The sequence below is a fragment of the Gavialis gangeticus genome, unplaced genomic scaffold, assembly GCF_001723915.1.
Source record: "Gavialis gangeticus isolate Ggan-Ray unplaced genomic scaffold, GavGan_comp1, whole genome shotgun sequence".
Lineage (NCBI taxonomy): Eukaryota > Metazoa > Chordata > Crocodylia > Gavialidae > Gavialis > Gavialis gangeticus.
In genome coordinates this window covers 77,690,209-77,708,849 of record NW_017729025.1, presented here as the reverse complement: position 1 = coordinate 77,708,849, position 18,641 = coordinate 77,690,209, and the positions used below count along the sequence as shown (strand labels likewise).

Here is an 18,641-nt window from a genome sequence, read left to right as displayed (position 1 = left end):
TTGACCTCCTGAGGTCCCTTTCAACCCTAATTTTCTAGGATTCTGTGATTATGAAGGTGGTTAAAGCATTAGAACAGGCTACCTACAGAAACTCCATTTTTGGAAGCTTTCAAGAGCAGGTTAGTCATGCTTAGCTGAGAGGGTTTACTCAGGAATGATCCTGCCTTGAGCAGGTGGCTGAACTTGATGACCTTATGAGGTTCCTCCTCATAGTACAAGCGATTTTCAATTGGTCCTAAAGTGGTAAATCTAAATTTCTTCTCAAGATTTATAGCTGCCAGGACACTCATCCAACTTCAGACATACAAAAACATTTTAATAATTTAATTGATATTAATTTTTAAAGATGCAGATGGAATGCATTTTGTTAAACACTTTAAAAACACTCTGTGAACTATGGCTGTTTGCAGATGTAAACCCCACCCAGCAAAATGGTGTTTTAGTTTAAACTCAGGGCATTCCCATGCCAAGCCCTAGAGTGCATTCTCAGGAGAAGCAGTGCCTTAGTTGGACCCAGCTTGCCTGATGTGTGTACAGACTGGGTGCTTTAGTGGATCTTTTTGGTGCTTTTACCTTAAAGCTGATTGGATCAGCTTTTGATAAAAGCTGCAAAAAGCCCTGCTGAAGCACCCAATCTATACAGATCTATACTGCTGTTTCTTCTGGTAAAGTGCAAAGCACTTTTTTTTTTTTAAACATTTCCAAACAGCCAAAGTTCATTAAACACAAATGGTTTCCTTTCTCTTTGTGGAAGAAACCAAATTTATCTAACACACACACATGCTCATTGGAGGAAATGCATTCTGTTAGAAAATGAATGTTTTCCAACTTTCAGTGAGAGGTCTCCTGAGAGACCCTAAACAAATTTGGGAGAGCACAGGGCAAAGGACAAACATGGTGGCAATTAAACAAATGGCATGACGATAGATCTGTCCTTTACCCAAATGGAACAGGATTCTGAAACAGTTGTTGACCGTACCGTCAACAGGTTGTTGACCATACTGGAAGAAAAGGTGCATGGTTTGGAGGCACAATTATCTGGCCATTAAAGCATTAATCAAAGTGAAGTTATCCTGGATGGAAATCATGCATTCCTACAACAGACCCAGTAAAGAGAGAAATCAAAGTGGAACATGGCAAAGTTGGAGAATGGAGAAGACAGTTGGCAGTTTGTGAATGCCAGGACAAGGCAAACTGTAGAATATTCAGCACAGCTAGAAGTGAGAGATTACTTTCAGGTTCTCAACACAGCTGCTACATAATGAATCTTACATGACACATGTGGCAGAAGGAGAGAGTAGCAGACCCATTACTTAGAAAATAAGATGTACATATCTTTAGGGATCAAGGGCCCATGTGTAGAATACCCAAGAATATGAGAAGAATGGTATTGGTGGTGGTCAGGGACTGACTCCTGTGAAGGACAGAGGCATCCAATTGATGGCATGCCCCTGCTATCTGAGAGATGTGTTGCATGGCATGATGAAGAGGTAGGAGATCCTCTAAGCACTTCCCCTTCCTGCTTATCCATCTAGGTAACATGTAACAGCCAATAATGCTGCTAGTTATGACCCTTAAGTCATAAGGGTAAGTGCATGAACCACTAGTCAAAGAAATAAGTTGTCTTCGATACCTGTACTAATGTAAGATATACAGTACAAGAGGAGGAAACAATAAGGATAAACTGGAAGTCATGGCATGTAAGAAAAACTATGACCTTTTTGGCATTACAATATTTCCATATCTCTATTAGAGGGAGTAACTTTTTTCTAAGGGAAAAAGGGAGGAGGCATTGAATTGTATATCAAAAGCATATACCAGTGTTCTCAACAAAAATGCTGCTCCATTGCCAGGTGCTGCTCCATTGCTTGCCACACCTTTGTTTTCAGGAGACACTGTGTGGAGTCAGACAAGGCAGCAGCAGTGGCGGTAGGGAGCATTCTGCCTGAGAGCTCAGACTGGGAGCACCACCACCATGTACAGGATACAGTAAGTGCTGCACCTGCCCTTACACTTCCATGTGGAGGATGGGTGCCCTCTGGGCTTTATGCATCAAGGCAAAGTCAGGGGGGCATGTTACCCTTGTGTGCCCACATTTACAGAAGGTGCTGCTAAATTCAGAAAATTGGCGGAGGGTGCTTTGCATCTAAAAAGTTGAGAACCACTGGCATACACATTTGCTTTTTGGTTTAAAATGAGGGGTGTGTTAGATGTGTCAGGAGTATCTGGGTAAAGGAAAAAAAAGGAGTAAAAATAGGGATATTATTGTGGAAGTCATTTGATATTTTGATATGCACCCCCACAACAGGAGAAGGAAGCCAATGACAGAGTCTATGAATTGGTTATCAGGATCATCCAGAACATATGAAAAAGTAGTAATAGACTTTAACTAACTCAATACAAGTTGGAAGAAGAATACAGCCAAACATAAAATGTCCATCAAGTTTCTGATGTGTGGTTGGCAAATTTATGGTCAAGGAAGTTGATGAATTGACTGGGAAGTGGGGGGATGAATTATTTTACATTCAATTTTAACCAATAAGTAAGAATTGGTTAGTTTGGTAGCCAGCAACCTGGGTTGAAATTATGCTGATTTTATAGCGTTCATGGCCCCAAGAAGAGCAAGGCTGGTGGAAAAAATAAGGAAGATGAACTCCAGAAAAACAGATTTTAACAAATGCACAAGGTGAGGTCTAATACACTGATGGATAGTTTAAAAGAAAAAAAAGAAGTGAAGGACTGGCTGTTTCCAAAAGATATATCAGAAGCACAATTGCAAAACATTCCGAAGAATAAGAAATAGGAGAAATTACAAGAGACTGACACAGCTGCACAAAGAATATTTTAAATGAACTGAATATCAAAAGATAGACAGTCATTAAAGATATATAGAAAGTTACAGCATAAGTATATAGGGACAAAATAAGGAAGAGAGATGCAGCCACTTACACTTGTAAGAGGATGTTAAAAGCAACAAGTAGTTGCTTTAAGTACATCAGAATAAAAGAATGACAAAAAAGTGTAGGTGTGTTGTTTCAGGGTGAAGGTGAATGATTAATGGAAGACACTAAGAAGATCAAGCTGCTAAGTACTTGTTTTGCTTCTGTCTTTACAAAAATGTAACTGTTAATTGATGGTTAGCAAAACAAATATAAAAAAGGGGGAAAGGATGCAGATGAAGATGAGGACATCAAGTAATATTTTACTTTTTTGAATGAATTCAAGTCATGGGTATATGAAGATATTTGTATCCCTTAGCAATTATTACTGGGAAGACAGGTGTAGTCCCATAAGTCAGGAGAAAAGCAGAGTGCACATCATTAAAAAGGTGGTGGGTAGGGAGGAAAATCCAGAGAATTTTAGTTCAGTCAGCCTGGCTTCAGTATATGAAGTTATTTGAATATATTCTAAAGTAATCAATTTGGAAGCATTTAGACAACAAAAAGGATTACGTGCAATAAACAAGGATTTGTTAAGAACAAATCATGCCAAACCACACCAATTTTCTTCTTTGATAGGATATTTGGATTGGTGGATAAAGGCAATATCATAGATGTAACATATTTTTAATGCAGTAAACTTTTGACATGTGCCACATGGCATCTTCACAAACAAGCTGGACAAATATGGACTAGAAGGAACAATCATTTGATGGATATACAATTACAGCAGATCCTTAGTTATCCAAACCCTCTGGAAAGCATATGCTGAAAAGCTGTTTGGAGAGCTGAATTCCTTTGGGTAAGTGAAACTGTGGCATCTTATGAGGATATTATATACACACGATACATAACAGAAATCCATATCAGACTTAAGAGTAGATACCATATTTACTTGAATACAAGACAAAGTCTCCCTCCTCCCCCACAATCAGCATGGGGGAAAAGCTCCTTGTCTTACATTTGCATACAAGGAAACTACACTAAATACATTATCTACGATAAAACAGCTGCCAAAAGAAACAAGTGCTCAGTAATAGAAACCAACCTTAAAGCAGCCAACACTGAGCATAACTATAAAACTTGTGAACCACATTGGGAAATGTACTGATGAGAACCTTTGTTTTTTTAATGGACATTTTTTCATGTCCAAGCCATATCAGCCAAATCAATTCCAAATCTGTTAGTCTGCCCAGAACCATAAGTGGTCCTACTACCGGCAAACATTTTCCACCTGGTGCTTCAGATGTTTCCAAATCCTTTGGCAGACATCCTACGTGCAGGCCCAAGCCTGGAAGCTTGGGGTTCAGATGCCCCTGCCTTTCGCTTGCCCTCAGCTGTAAGGCCACAGGAGCAAGCTATGGAGAAGCTGCCCATTTCCATAAAGTAGTCATAAAGCTGAGATTTTTCCACTTGAGAGCAAATGGGAGGTTAACTATACGTTACCTCCATAGGTACTACCCTGTGGCAGAAAAGCGGTTATCCCTAGCAGCTAGAAAAACTGCCTTAGTGGTCACAGTATTTGCCCTGCCAGGTAGAACAGGTTAGTGCAGCCCACTGTAATAAGATCCATGGTATTGCCCATTGTGCACAGTCCCCCTCAGTGCTCTCTTTCAAGTCATGGTGAGCCACTGCACTGAATATATTTTGATTTCCTCTTCACTCTAAAAGCCGAATTGTGCCTTTCCTTCCCATTTCCAGTGATTCCTGTTTCATCATCACCCTTAAACATCTGGCAAACATAATCAAATAGGGCCCCCAAAAATTCACCCAGAATCCCACTGTCACCCCTCCCACCCATGGACACCATCTCACCCATGGACTAGTATGGTCCCACCCTCCATGGGTGAAGCTGGACCGGGTTGCCTTGTGCCTCATCTGCATATAATTTTTTGGAGGATCCCAGGACTCATGACAAGAACATCTGGTTCCAGTCATAGGTGCGGGCCTGATTAGCCAATGGAACCTTTGTGGGGGGTATCTGGAGTATATATATACTGAACAGTGCTGAACTATGGGGTCACCATGGCTTGAAACACTGTTGACTCTGCTGGGGCCCAGCCCACTGGCCTGTTAAGTCATAAGCCTTTTGGCCTTAGCTTAATATTATGCATAGGTTGTGCTATATATAAGTAGGTACAGAAGTGCTGCTTAAAAGTATATTTATGGAGTACCTGTGCTAAAACTTGCAGCAGTTTTAAAAAAGGTAAAATGCCTCAATTCTGAATGAACTAAGTCTATGGATAACTGTAGTAATTCTCCCCCTCCCCCCCCCTTATTTCCATGTGGTCATGGAGCGCAGGGTCTGAGGTGGGTTAAGGGCTAAAGAGGGAAGAAGGTGAGGGGAACAGAAGTTAAGGGGGCTAGCTGACCACCCAGATTTATTTTCCTTGCTGTGGCAGTGGGAGGGGGACAAATTCAAGGCTAACCTGCAATAATTAGTTTCCATACCTGAAAAATTATGAAAATGTAAATATTTTCCATATATATAATCTAATTATCTGGGGATGTCTTATATTCATGGTAATCTTATATTCAAGTAAATAAGGTATATTAAATACAGCAAAGTTTAAGGCAAGTTACAAGTTTGAGAGTAGAAATACAGTACTGTATTAAGTAAAACAGAATACTATACAGTCCCAACACTTACAAATTATAATACTGTATCACACTTTAAATATACAGAACTATATTAAATAAAGTTTTAAAACAGAATAGTTTATTACACAATATCAAGAATTAGTTAAAAAAAAGTTACTGTTTGGATAACGGAGGATGTGCTATAGCTGAAAGACTGCAGACAATGAGTACATTGATATTAAACTAGGAAGAGGTTTTGACTGGAGTTCTGCAAGGTTCTAGGTCCATTGCTGTTTAATATTTTTATTAATTACTCAGATGAAGGAGTGGAGAGGATGCATATCAAATCTGCAGATTATGCAAAACTGGATGGGATTAGTAGAAATTTGGAGGATAGACTTCAAATCCCAAAGAGATCATGATAAATTGAAGATCTGGGCCATGAGTAATAAAATGAAATTTAATATGGGTAAATGTGAGGTACATCATGTAGGAAGGAAAAACAAAACAAGAAAATGGGGGGATAGCTAGCTGGACACTACATTGTTGAGATGGATCTGTTGGCTATAGTGGATCACAAATTAAACATGAAACAGCAATATGATGCTGCTGCAAGAAAGGCAAACACTGTCTTGGGTTGTTTTAACAGAAGCATCATATCCAAGATGCATTAAATAACAATGCCTTTCCTCTCAGTACTAGTTAAATCTCAAATAAAATATTGTGTACAGTTTTGGATACCACGTTTTAAGAAGAATGTTGACAATTAGACAAGAACCAGGGGAGAGCAATGAAGATGATCAGAGGACTGAAAAGCAGGTGATATGAAGAAAGCTTGAAGGAGCTGGGGATGCTTTGTCTGGAGGAAAAACAAATTTTATGGGGTGATATGATAATAATTTTAGATATTTGAAATTTGCCATAAAAAGTATGATGAACAATCATTCTCCCTACCTGCTGCGGGTAAGCCAAGAAGCAATGGATTTAAACAACAGGAAGGCAGATTCAGGTTAAAGCTTAGGAAAAACTTCCAAAATATCAGAGCAGCTAGATATTAGAAGAAATTACCTGGCAAAATTGTAGAATCTTTCACAGGTGACTTTTAAGAAGAAACTAGACAGGCATGTGTCAGGGCTGATTTAAATATGGTAAAACCTGTTCTGTCTGGGAATGGGATTGACTAGATGACTTTTTTTCCAGCTTTATGGGTCTAAGTTAAGTGAGCAAGGCTAAAGCCTGAAAACACAAGTCCAGAATTCCAAATGTCTATGCTCTGCCCCCACAGCGCACACACAGTTGCAAGAATTGTAGAGGCCCACCCCAACATAGCTAAAAATTGGGTCTCCCAAGCTAAGCAGTAAAAGCCTTCATAGGGGTGAGAACAGAGAGGGACATCCACAAAAAAGGAACCTAAAAATAAAGGGAAAAAATACTATGGGGATGAGAATCAGGAGAATGATGGACAGAAAAGGACAGAAAGGAGAAAATGGACAGAAATGCCTAGGCACAGCTGCCTGGAGTATACCAGGGGCCATATGAGAGAAAAATTGGTAAAAAACAAACCAACCCCAACCCTGCCCCCAAAAAACTGAAGTATGCCTTTGTGAAGTAGTGTATTTCCTACACTGACTTCTTCAATTTAATTATTTGATATAAAAACCTATTTTCTTACCCAGAGGAATGAATTAAATAAGAAAATCTATGACAAGTATTCAGTGGACATTTCAAATGTGTGTAAACAGCTTTCTAAGCATGCCAAAGCACCAAAGATTAGTTTGGTCAAAAGTAATATAAATACATGTAAATGCCCTTAGGTTTTGTTATTCTTATTAAATTCAGAAAGTCACAGCAATGTGCAATTATAGAAGCTCTGCCAAATCAACAAATTTTGATAATAAATTCAGATGCAGTGAGTGTTAAGAAATTCCTGCTCTTCCTTGAAGTGCTTGCTCCCCAGTAAAGCTCACGAATTAATGAACCTTTAAAGTATCTACCTTGGCAGATTGTACAATGGTGCCATCCTAAAACAAGCGACAACAGCCCTTTTGCGTTGTTTTGACAGGAGTTTGTGCCAGACAGCTTTCTTCGATCTTAGTGGTTGTTCGACCTATGAGAAAACACTTCTTTCAAAATGTGTAGCACGAATACTTCAAAGTTTGTTACAGTTAACATGTTTGACTAGTATGCCTGCAAGTTAAATGAACTAATTGGTATTACAAAGCTTCCTATCTTCTGAGAAATGTTGTTTTAAATGAAAAATCACTGTTTAAAAAAACTTAGGGTCATAGAAAATAGCTCCCAAATTTGCATAAAGACCACACCTTGCTGTCAGCAGATCTCACACATGAGACTCAAGGTACAATTTCCATATTTATGTGTAACTCTGCATGCATAGTCCCTCTGTGAACAATTTTTCCACTATCAGTTGTGCATGAAAATAAGATCTTTTTAAATGGACAGAATGCAAGTCAGACACAAAGGCCTTCTTGTATTTAACTTATATCATTTGAGTGTACTAAAGGTGTCAAAATTGCTAATGCAATTATTTTCACACAGTGAAATGAAGGACAGATTGACATCTTTTTGGAAAAAAGATATTAAAAACATACCCACACATCTTTTAAAAATGCAAACCTGTTCACTATAAAGTGCTGAATTCCAATACTGGGGCTGGGAAACTGTTTACAGAATTCGGCAGGGGTAAGCACAACTGCACAGTTGTCCACAGCAATGGACTAAGCAGAACTTAGATACTTTGGGAGATGAAATTAATTAAAATTTTATAAGACATACATTTTAGCTTTAACTAGAAACTGATGTTCAATGATTACATTTGCTGAAGCAACCAAGTGATCATCTAGACTGCCAGAGAACTTCACCTCTTGATCTAAGTTAAATTAACTACAAGATAGATGGATCCTTATCACCTGTTCAAGGTGAAAAAGAGCTGCTGAAATCCTCTGCACACGTTCCACAGTCTTCTCAGGATCAGAGGGCTCATCACTTTTCATAATGTCCTTATACAGGTTTAACTGCCATTTCACAGCTGGGTCTTCAGACTAAAAATAAACATTTCGTATCTTATTAAAAATGTTTTCAATAATTAATTGGGCGTTTTATATCCCTTAAGGTGAGAAAACCTGACTGATTTAAAATAATGAATACCACTACCACTGCTGCTTCTACTATTATTTATTAGTCATGTGGCTAAGGAAGTTTAGAAACAATATATTATTTTTCCCCTTCTGGTAAACCTCCTATCTGTCTCTACTGTTCATAAGCATGACATTTGTTCTACTTGAACAGCTGGACCCAGACTCTACAGCAAGTGCTCTGTGTGATTTCATGGATCCTGGTAAAGTAGTCTGAAAATTCTGTTATGTCTTCAAATAAATTAAAAATATGGAGGCTAATATAAAAATAAGTATGGGAACAGTATCTTTAGAAGAGAGTACTAGCTTCAAATCTACAAAACTATTATTTTTCTAACTTGTACAGTTTTATAGGGATTATTGAAACCTAAAAATCTAGGAAACTACAAAAAAAACTGATTTGATAAATGGAATAATAACATTCCAAATTTTTCTATATTTTCATTTTAAGTTTCATCTAATTTCAGATTCATTTTTTATATATTACCTTTTCCTGCAAATGCAAGTTGTTACGTAAATGTTCTTTGACTTCTTCATCTGTGTCTCGCTGCAGAAAGAGATAAAAACCTTCACTTTCTGCCTGAAATTCATCTAATAAAAACATAGTTTTTTCATATTCTACATTTAATTCAAAGTACTGGAACATTATGTTAAAAACATTCAATTTGGGGGGGGGAAGTGTTTAGAAAGCACTTAGCTTGTAGCCATAAAATACTGGCCATAATCTAAGGAGAATTAAATGCTAACAAAAAATTTCTTGGGATTTGGTTCTGTGACAACCACATAAAAACAGATTGCCATTTTTCCCATATAAGTTTATATACACACACAATTGTTTGCACATTTCCACTCATATCCTGTAGGTGTATTTCCCATATGACATATTGCAATATTTAATATGTACTAACAATTTAGGCATCTATGGGTACAGCTGGGGAACAGATATGAGGCCCTTGCAGCCCTGGTGGAGAAGGACAAAGGGGATGCCTCCAGCAGGGACGGTGCCACTCCACGCACGACACAGATGGCGCAGAGTGGGTGCACCACGAGGAAGAAACGCCGGGTCCTCGTCATCAGGAATTCCATCCTAAGGGGAACGGAGGGTCCCATCTGTCAGCCTGAGACCATGGCACGAGAGGTCTGCTACATGCTGGGGGCTAGGGTTCATGATATCACAGACAGGATCCCAGCCTACATTCGACCCTCAGACCAGTACCCCATGGTGTGGGAACAAATGATGCGGCCAAAGGCAACCCAGACCACATCATGAAGGACTTCAAGGCCTAGGGGACCAAGCTCAAGGAGACAGGGGCACAGGTGGTATTCTCCTCTATTCTCCCGGTGAAGACGCAGATGACGACACAAGGCCTGCATTGGCGAGGTCAACTGAAGGTTTTGGAGTTGGTGCCACCAGGCAGGCTTTGGGTTCCTGGATAATGACCAGGACTTTTGCACAAGGGGCTTGCTGGGGTGGGATGGGCTACACCTCTCCCCTAAAGGCAAACGTGTCTTCTCTTCCAGGTTGGCTGATTTCATGTGGCGTGCTTTAAATTAGCTTTGCCGGGGGATGGGGCCACAGGGGGATTTGAGGACACCTCCCAACCAGGACAGGTGATGTGCACAAGGAGTACACAGGTAAGTGATAGGGGTCTGGATAACCCTGGGAATTGGGGGGTGGCACTTGCACCAATTCATGGCCTTAAATGCCTCTACACCAATGCTAATAGTATGGGGAATAAGTAGGCAGAACTCACCCTCCAGATAGCTAGTTCAAACCCGGACATAGTAGGGCCCACAGAAACCTGGTGGGATTCATCCCATGATTGGGCAGTTAAAATTAGGGGCTATAGACTATACAGGTGGGATAGAGCGGGGAGGAAAGGTGGCGGTGTGGCGCTCTATGTCAAAAAGCAATACACATCCTCAACTAGCAGGATGGGGTCAGAGGAGGGGCAGGCTGAAGTGCTCTGGGTCAGAATACAGGGGGGTCTTGGGGAAAGGGACTTAACGGTGGGGGTCTACTACAGACCTCCCAACCAGGAATTCTTGGGTCAGCTTGTGGAGGCACATAAGGCAAGGGATGTAGTTGTCATGGGTGATCTAAATTACCTGGACATCTGCTGGGAGGAGCAGTCAGCCAGGTCAGAATGCTCACAAAGCTTCCTTGCCAAGATACAGGACCTCCTCTTAACTCAGGAGGTGCACAATCCCATCAGGGGAAATGCCCTGCTGGACCTCGTCCTGGCCACAGGCAATGACCTGATGAGGGGACTCCAGGTTCTTGACCACCTGGGTGACAGTGATCATTGCCTGCTGGCATTCACCATCCAGTGCAAGGTGTCAAGGGCCTGCATCAAGGCAGTATCCCTTGACTTCAAGAGGGCCAACTTCAATGAGTTGAGGAGATCGGTAGGAGAGGCACTGGGGTCCTGGAGAGTAGGGGAACTGGGTGCCCAAGATGAGTGGTTGTTCCTTAAGGAAACGATACTCAGAGCCCAAAGGGTGACAATCCCAGTGAGAATCAAAGGGGCAAGACTGCTCAAAAGCTCCCCTGGCTCACCAAGGGCATTCAGGAATGCCTGATTGCCAAAAAGGAGGTGTACACCCAGTGGAAGGAAGGGGCTATCACCAAAGAGGAGTATACCTCTATTGCTTAGGTCTGTAGGGGGGCTGTTAGGAAAGTTAAGGCAGATATGGAACTAGGGCTGGCATCAAGGAACAAGGACAGCAAAAAGTCCTTTTTTAAATACATAGGGAGTATGAAAAAGGCACCGGGTAATGTGGGGCCCTGCAGGATACGCTAGGCAATCTGGTGGTTGCACCAGACAAAAAAAGCAGACTTTTTTAACAATTTCTTTGCCTCCATTTTCTTGTGCAGGGACTGGGACTCCCCCACCAAGATTCAGGGTGGACTCATGAGAGACTCTGTCAGGCCTAGCGTCAGGGAGGACTGAGTTAGAGAACTTCTGGAGGGGCTGGACGTGTTCAAATCAGCAGGTTCAGATGCTCTCCACCCTAGGGTGTTGAGGGAATTGGAAGGGGTTATCTCAGGGTCCCTGGCATGGCTCTACGAGCACTCGTGGTGCTCTGGCCAGGTGCCAGATGACTGGAAGACGGCCAATGTGGTTCCCATCTTCAAAAAACGGAGGAGGGAGGACCCGGGCAACTATAGGCCCTTTAGTCTTCCTTTGATCCCAGGGAAGCTCTTTGAGAAGATTATCAAGGAGCACATCTGTGAAGGGCCAGCAGCGGGGATGATGCTCAGGGGCAACCAGCATGGTTTCATTAGGGGCAGGTCCTGTCAGACCAACCTGATTGCCTTCTATGATCAAGTCACAAAATCATTGGATGCAGGTGTTGTGGTGGATGTAGTCTTTATGGACTTCAAGAAGGCTTTTGACACTGTCTCCCACCCCATTCTCATTAAAAAACTAGGCAACTGTGGTATTGATGCCTATACAGTCAGATGGATAGCAAATTGGCTGAGGGGCCGCACTCAGAGAGTGGTGGTGGATTATGGGTCTTATTCAACCTGGAGGGATGTGAGCAGTGGAGTCCCCCAGGGCTCAGTCCTTGGGCCCACGCTGTTAAATTTCTTTATTAGTGACTTGGATGAGGGGATGAAAAGCACCCTAGATTTGGGGTGAAGTTGGCACACTAGAAGGGAGGGACAGGATACAGCTGGGCCCGGACAGGTTACAGGGGTAGGCAAATGAGAATAGGATGGGATTCAATACTGATAAGTGCAGGGTGCTGCACTTGGGCAGTAAGAACCAGCAGCATACCTATAGGCTGGGGAACTCCCTTCTCAAAAGCACAGTGGCAGAAAGAGATTTGGAGTCATTATTGATTCCAAGATGAACATGGGCCGCCAATGCGAGGACATAGTCAGTAGGGCTAACCACACCTTGTCGTGCATCCATAGATGCACCACAAGCAGCACCAAGGAGGTGATCCTCCCCCTCTATGAGACACTGGTTAGGCCACAGTTGGGGTACTGCATCCAGTTCTGGGTGCTGCACTTCAGGAGGGATGTGGACAGCATTAAGAGGGTCCAGAGGAGGGTCATTCACATGATCCAGGGACAGCAGGGCAGACCTTACAAGGAGAGGCTACGGGACCTTAACCTGTTCATCCTTCACAAGAGAAGGCTGAGAGGGGACCTGGTGGCCATCTATAAACTTACTAGGGGGGACCATCAGGGAATGAGAGAGACCTTGTTCCCCTGAGCACCTCCTGGAGTAACAAGGAATAATGGCCATAAGTTGTTAAACAGTAGGTTCAGACTAGACATTAGAAGGCACTACTTCATATTCAGGGCGGTTAGGATCTGGAGCCAACTTCCAAGGGAAGTGGTGCTGGCTCCTGCCTTGGGATCTTTAAAAGGAGGCTTGACAGTTACCCAGATGGGGTCATTTGAGCCCAGTTTTCTCTCCTGTTCAGGGCAGAGGGTCGGACTAGAAGATCTACAAGGTCCCTTCCAACCCTATATCTATGAATCTACATTTCACAGTCTGGTTTCTGAGGTTCTGTTTTACTATTTTGAAAATCACTATAAAAGAGACTTACATGGCTGTATCTAATCTTAGCCAAAGAAATCAGCTCTTGATCTCCAGGTGTGCACATATTCAAACCAATAGGAAGCATCTTTTTAAGTGCAGCTACAATCAAGGAAGTTTGTATTGAGTACAAATCTCCTCTACGCTTTGATTTCTTTCGTTCTTGGTCTTGTCCTCCAGACTAGAAATAAAAGACATGTTGTGAATACTCCAAATAATACAGTTTTTCCGGCATATACAATGATTCCTCACTTCTACTTGTCCAAGCAGACTACAGTTGTTGACAGTTACATTTTGCATAGTTAAAAGTGGTAAAATAAAAATGAATTGTAGAGTTTGAGTAAAAAAAGTAAAAATATTTCTTGCTTTCAAATAATATGAATATTAGTACTCATTCTTTTGACAGTACTAACTTAATTTTGTTTGATCGATTTTTTTTTGCAAACATAAATTCTGAATCACATACAACTTTTAAATCAGACACATATATCTATATAATTAAAAACTGAACCACAGTTTTAATGGACTATCTGTTTGCATTTTGAAATAGTTTAATTCTACTGACTGTTGTTAAGAATTGTATCAGACAAGATTCTCCAGGGTTTGAGTCCTAAGTGAATGGATGAAGTGAATTTGCTTTGTTGTTGATCAAAATCTAGAAGGAACTGATTCAGTACAACAGACCACTAATGAATTGGTGCAGGCAAAAAAGTAGTCTCCTTTGGGTGGATTATAGTTAAAACAATTCTGTAATAAGAATAAATTAATCTATTAGCAGCTTTGGTCACAGAAGAAACTAGATAAAGGAAGCCAAGGAGATGAGAACTGAACAGGTGGCACAAATAACAACATTTGTTCTACCTAGCTATAATAGACGATATGCAGTGTTATTAAATAAACATTTTGCTTTAAAAAAATCAGCCCCAAATCATTTATTCTTTGAATTTAACATAGCAAATCAAATCCTTAGCAATAGCACAGCTTATTGTAAAACATATCCATACAGTTAATGAATTTATGGTAAACAACAACATAAATAGCCCAATCCTGAATTCTATACGTGAACTAAACTCTCAACGGGAATTTTGCCCGAGACAAAAATTCAGGACTGGGCCTAAGGCATAAAACACTACAAAGAGCAGATGCTTGCAATTAACCCTCCACATCCTTTTCCCTCTGTAAATGGAATGCTGCTGTCTATTTTGTGTACATTATGCTTGGCAGATGTGAGGATATGATAGAAACCATTAAAATCCATCATTTGCCAGTTTTTATCACAGTGTTACCACAGATATGACTTAGCTGATGAATAGAATAAAATAGTACAAATGGATATTCTGTTGTGTGGTAAAGTCAGGCAAATGATGTCTTTTAAATGGTGACCACAGTATATGTAAGCCAGTGTTACTTAGGCTGCTTCATGATTCAGAGGGAACACACACTGGATGTGGTTGCCTTTCTTAAGGAACTAACAATTGCAAGAGAGTACTTTGTCTCAAAGCTTTGCTTTTGGAAGTGCCTTAGAAAAAGTTTCTACAGTAGCAGTGATGTAATGGCTATACATATATAATGACATCATTTGTACTCTACATTGATAGCGGACGAACAAATGCCACAATGTATCACTGGGACCCAGTGGCGTCACTCTTCCTTTTCAATACTGGAAGGCATTTACGAGGTAGGCATACCAGCAAGATGAGGTAGCCCTACTTTCCTCTCACTGTTCTTCAGAGGGATATTTTGTCCATCAAATTTCCTTTACTTTCAGTTGAAGTTAGGAATGGTAGATGTGTAAAACAAAATAAACTTAAAATCAATACACTTCAAAAGGGTGAAAAAACAAATCATTCTGCCTTTGCCACCAGACTTCTGCCTTCTTAAACTGGAACTCCAGGAAACAGCATTTCCTCCTGGTATATATGCAGGAAGAGGCATGCAGAGAAATTTATGCCATTGGTGATAACAAAACATTGCTTCCCTCTGTGCTGACAGATATCTATTATCAATAAATACAACGCCTTCACTAGATGTGCAAGAAATGATAAAATGTCCAAACTATTTGCAATGATAAAAGAGTTTTGCATAGACACAGCTGTGTTGAAATGCACCAGTGTTGAATAACAGCACACAAGAACACTACACTGTTAACAGTTTAAGGCCTGTAGTTTGTTCTCAATGATGTAAATGGAAATGTGCCTAATGACTGATACGAAGACAGCACTGAGCAATAGAACCAACTGGACTTCATACTCGATTGCCATTCAAAGAGAATTCATGTAGACTACTTTGGCCAGACACGATCAGAATTTTTTTTTAAAACCTGTCACACTGTTCTATCGGAGCTCCCTCATCTCAGTGCTGATGAAGGCCAAGCCTATTTACCTGGTGAAGACCAACAAAAGGAGAGCCTGAAATGGGATGGTGATACCAACTACAACGTTGCTTTAGAGAGACGGTTGCAGAGAGATGACTGAAGCTCACTGGAGGATCTTTAAACAGACTTGGTAGAAAATGTGGGAATTGTCCAAGAACGCTCCAAGCCCCAGTTGACTGGGAAGGTTTTTATGTATTTATTTTTGCAGGGTTCATGTGTAAAAGTTGAACTTACATAATCTAAGGTAGTCCTTCTATCTATCTGTAGGCAGGAGGGAAGGCAGGGAGGTGGAAAGGGGTACCAGCATTTCATACTTATTTTTGATTTGTAAGCCACAAACTAAACACTGTATGCTCCCTATGGCTGTACTTAGGCTGTGCTCTAAAGATGGCTACATCAAAAATTACAGAAGGCAGAAGGGCAGCAGAGGTGGAATGTGGACCTTACAAAATTCCAGGTAGTGTTACGTCCTACACTTTTACGTCAAAGCAGCACCTGGCTCGTTAAAAAGGAATAGAGCTGCTCTGATCAAATGTGGCCAGTTTTGCTGTACCGAGTAGACCTAGGACCTTCATTTTGTGACGCCACTGCTATGATCAATGGTAAGAATGTTTAGAGCCTGCTCATCTCTAAAACTAAAACATAAAGACACATCATGCACTTTGACCTGTACCTTTACTTGAATGGCCTGTATGAAAGAAAAATAAAGGGGAAAAAAGTAAGTATAACAGATGAGAGGATGAAAGTTTTACAAGTCAGTAATAAATTTAGTCTATCAGAAAAGTTACTAAAACAAAATATACATTTGTAAACAGAACAAAAAGATCCCATGAGTGTTTAGTTGAATGAAATCTTACTGAACTAATGATTTATTATTCAGTTTAATTCCTACTAAATAATCTGTCTTTTATACATATCTCTTATTTCTCAAATGTATGTCATACCAAAAAGTGGTTGCTGTAAAAATTCAGACATGTACAATAAGTCACACTATTCATACACTAATTTCACAGGTTTCCCCAGTTTAATAAAAATGAGGAAATGGCATGGAACTCTGAATACTTAAACAGAAAAGAATATTTAAAACAGCTGTAGTATTTTTATTTTATTTCCCAAACTATATTACTATAAACTTATGCCTAGCATAAAAATTAAACACAAGCCTCTGCAGTTAAGATGCAACTAGTTATAGAATGTATTTATAAAATTAGAATATTGCTTCTATAAAAGTCCAAGTGTAGAGGCAGTGTCTAAGAAAGTACGAGTCCTGCCAAATGCCCTACAATGGTACCTAATTTTGAAAAGTGTTGTACATTTTAGACTCAAATTTAACTCACAGACACAGCTTTTTTGCCTTTCTTTAAGCCTACCACACTGACACAAAGAATATATATTCCATTTATATAACGATTTGTTGTTCAAAGCCATGGTATCAGTGCACCATGTAAAATTAGGAAGATAAAATCAATATATATTATTCCTAATATTATAAAAATCTTTCAGCAAGCAAATTCCATCAACAGTTGTGGTTCACTCAGTATCAGAAAATAATGGCACAGAAAACTTGGTACAGACTGAAGAAAAGTGCCTCCAATTAATAAAATATAAAAGATTAAACTATCATTGTGTGTCCTTGTCTCATTTTGGTTTCTAGAAGATTCAGATATAGCTCTAATTGTATGTTTTCCCCCTTATATATGTACAAATAATGTCAGAAACAAGTGCTACCCAGAATATTAATTTTTCTACCATTCAGCTAAAAATATGAACTCTTAAAAGTTAATTAAATGTTTGACCTTACTCTGGCAAATAGGAAAACATTAACTGGGAATTGTACTCAAGTAAAATGGTTGGATGATGTACACTGTGACAGAACAGAAATATAATATTGATAAGTGAACCAGTAAGGTTAATCCTATTCTATTTATTAACCTGTGTGAAGCTTCAGGTGGTGATTCAATTCAGAGGAGATTCAGCCCGATTCGGTGGCCGAATCTCTGAATCCAAATTGAATCAGGGGACCAAGAAAAAGGTCCGAATTGATTCATAGCTCTCTGAATCTTTGGAAAGGATTCAGAGAGCGTTGATGATTTGGGCAGGCCCCACCCACTGCAGGAGGGAGCTGCAGCTGACTCTGAGCTGGTAAGTACTAGGGGCGGGGGAGGGGACCCTGCCAGCCCCCCCATGGCTGCCCTGCCTGACCCAGCTCCATACCTTAAAAAAAAGCCCCAGTGCTTACTGGGTGCTGCTGGGGGTGGGGTTGATCCCTGCTCCCCCCAATGCCTCACGCTGCATGGGGGGCTCTGCATGAGCCCCCCGCAAGCTCTCCTCACTCCCCCAGCTCCTCCACAGCTGCTCCACCGGGCCAGCTCTAGCCCTTTAAGAAAAAAGAGCAGAGAAAAGCCTCAGGACTCACTGCTCCTGTAGCAGTCTCAGGGCTTTGGGAGCTTGTGCAGAGCCTCCCGCGTGGAGCAAGGCAGCAGGGGGCGGCAGGGATCGCCCCCTACTGGCAGAAGCAGTAAATGCAGGGTTTTCTCGGGCTTTTTTCTTAAAAGGCCAGAGCTGGCCCAGGCGGGGCACCCATGGGGGGGGCTGAGGGAGCGAGGGGGGGCAGGGGGCTCGTGCAGAGTTCTCCATGCAATGTGGGGCAGTGGGGGGCAGCAGGGATTGCTCCCTGCCTCCCGGCAGCACCCAGTGAGTCGGGGCTTTTTTTTTAAGGACTGGGAGCTGGGGCGGGTGGGGCTGCCATTGCCAGGCTGGGAGAGCAGGTGGGGAATGGGCCTGGCCTCAATCATTCAGAGATTTATAGTAGCCACTTCGCACAGGCCTATTAGGAATGACTGTGAAAGTAAACCACTTACGCTCCATTTTCTACTGCCAGACATCATCCCAGTTCATTGAAATACATTTAAGAAATGCAATAGATTCAATGAGTTGGGTTCAAAAAAGTCGCTTAGAAAATGCTAACAATAGCATAAAATTGTAGGATAAAAATCACTTTCTTACAAATCTTGTGTGATCAGAACTAGGCCTAAAC

General features: G+C 41.0%; 1 protein-coding gene across 1 annotated transcript in view; it reads right to left on the bottom strand.

The window, feature by feature from the left end:
• Window positions 1-18,641, bottom strand: part of RYR3 (ryanodine receptor 3) — a 666,405-nt gene that overhangs the window by 88,814 nt on the left and 558,950 nt on the right. The window contains exons 70-73 of the mRNA XM_019518966.1: window positions 13,241-13,411; window positions 9,159-9,218; window positions 8,447-8,578; window positions 7,514-7,626 (exon numbers count right to left, since the gene is read on the bottom strand). Coding sequence (XP_019374511.1) covers window positions 7,514-7,626; window positions 8,447-8,578; window positions 9,159-9,218; window positions 13,241-13,411 — 476 coding nt within the window. The remainder of the gene's footprint in view (window positions 1-7,513; window positions 7,627-8,446; window positions 8,579-9,158; window positions 9,219-13,240; window positions 13,412-18,641) is intronic.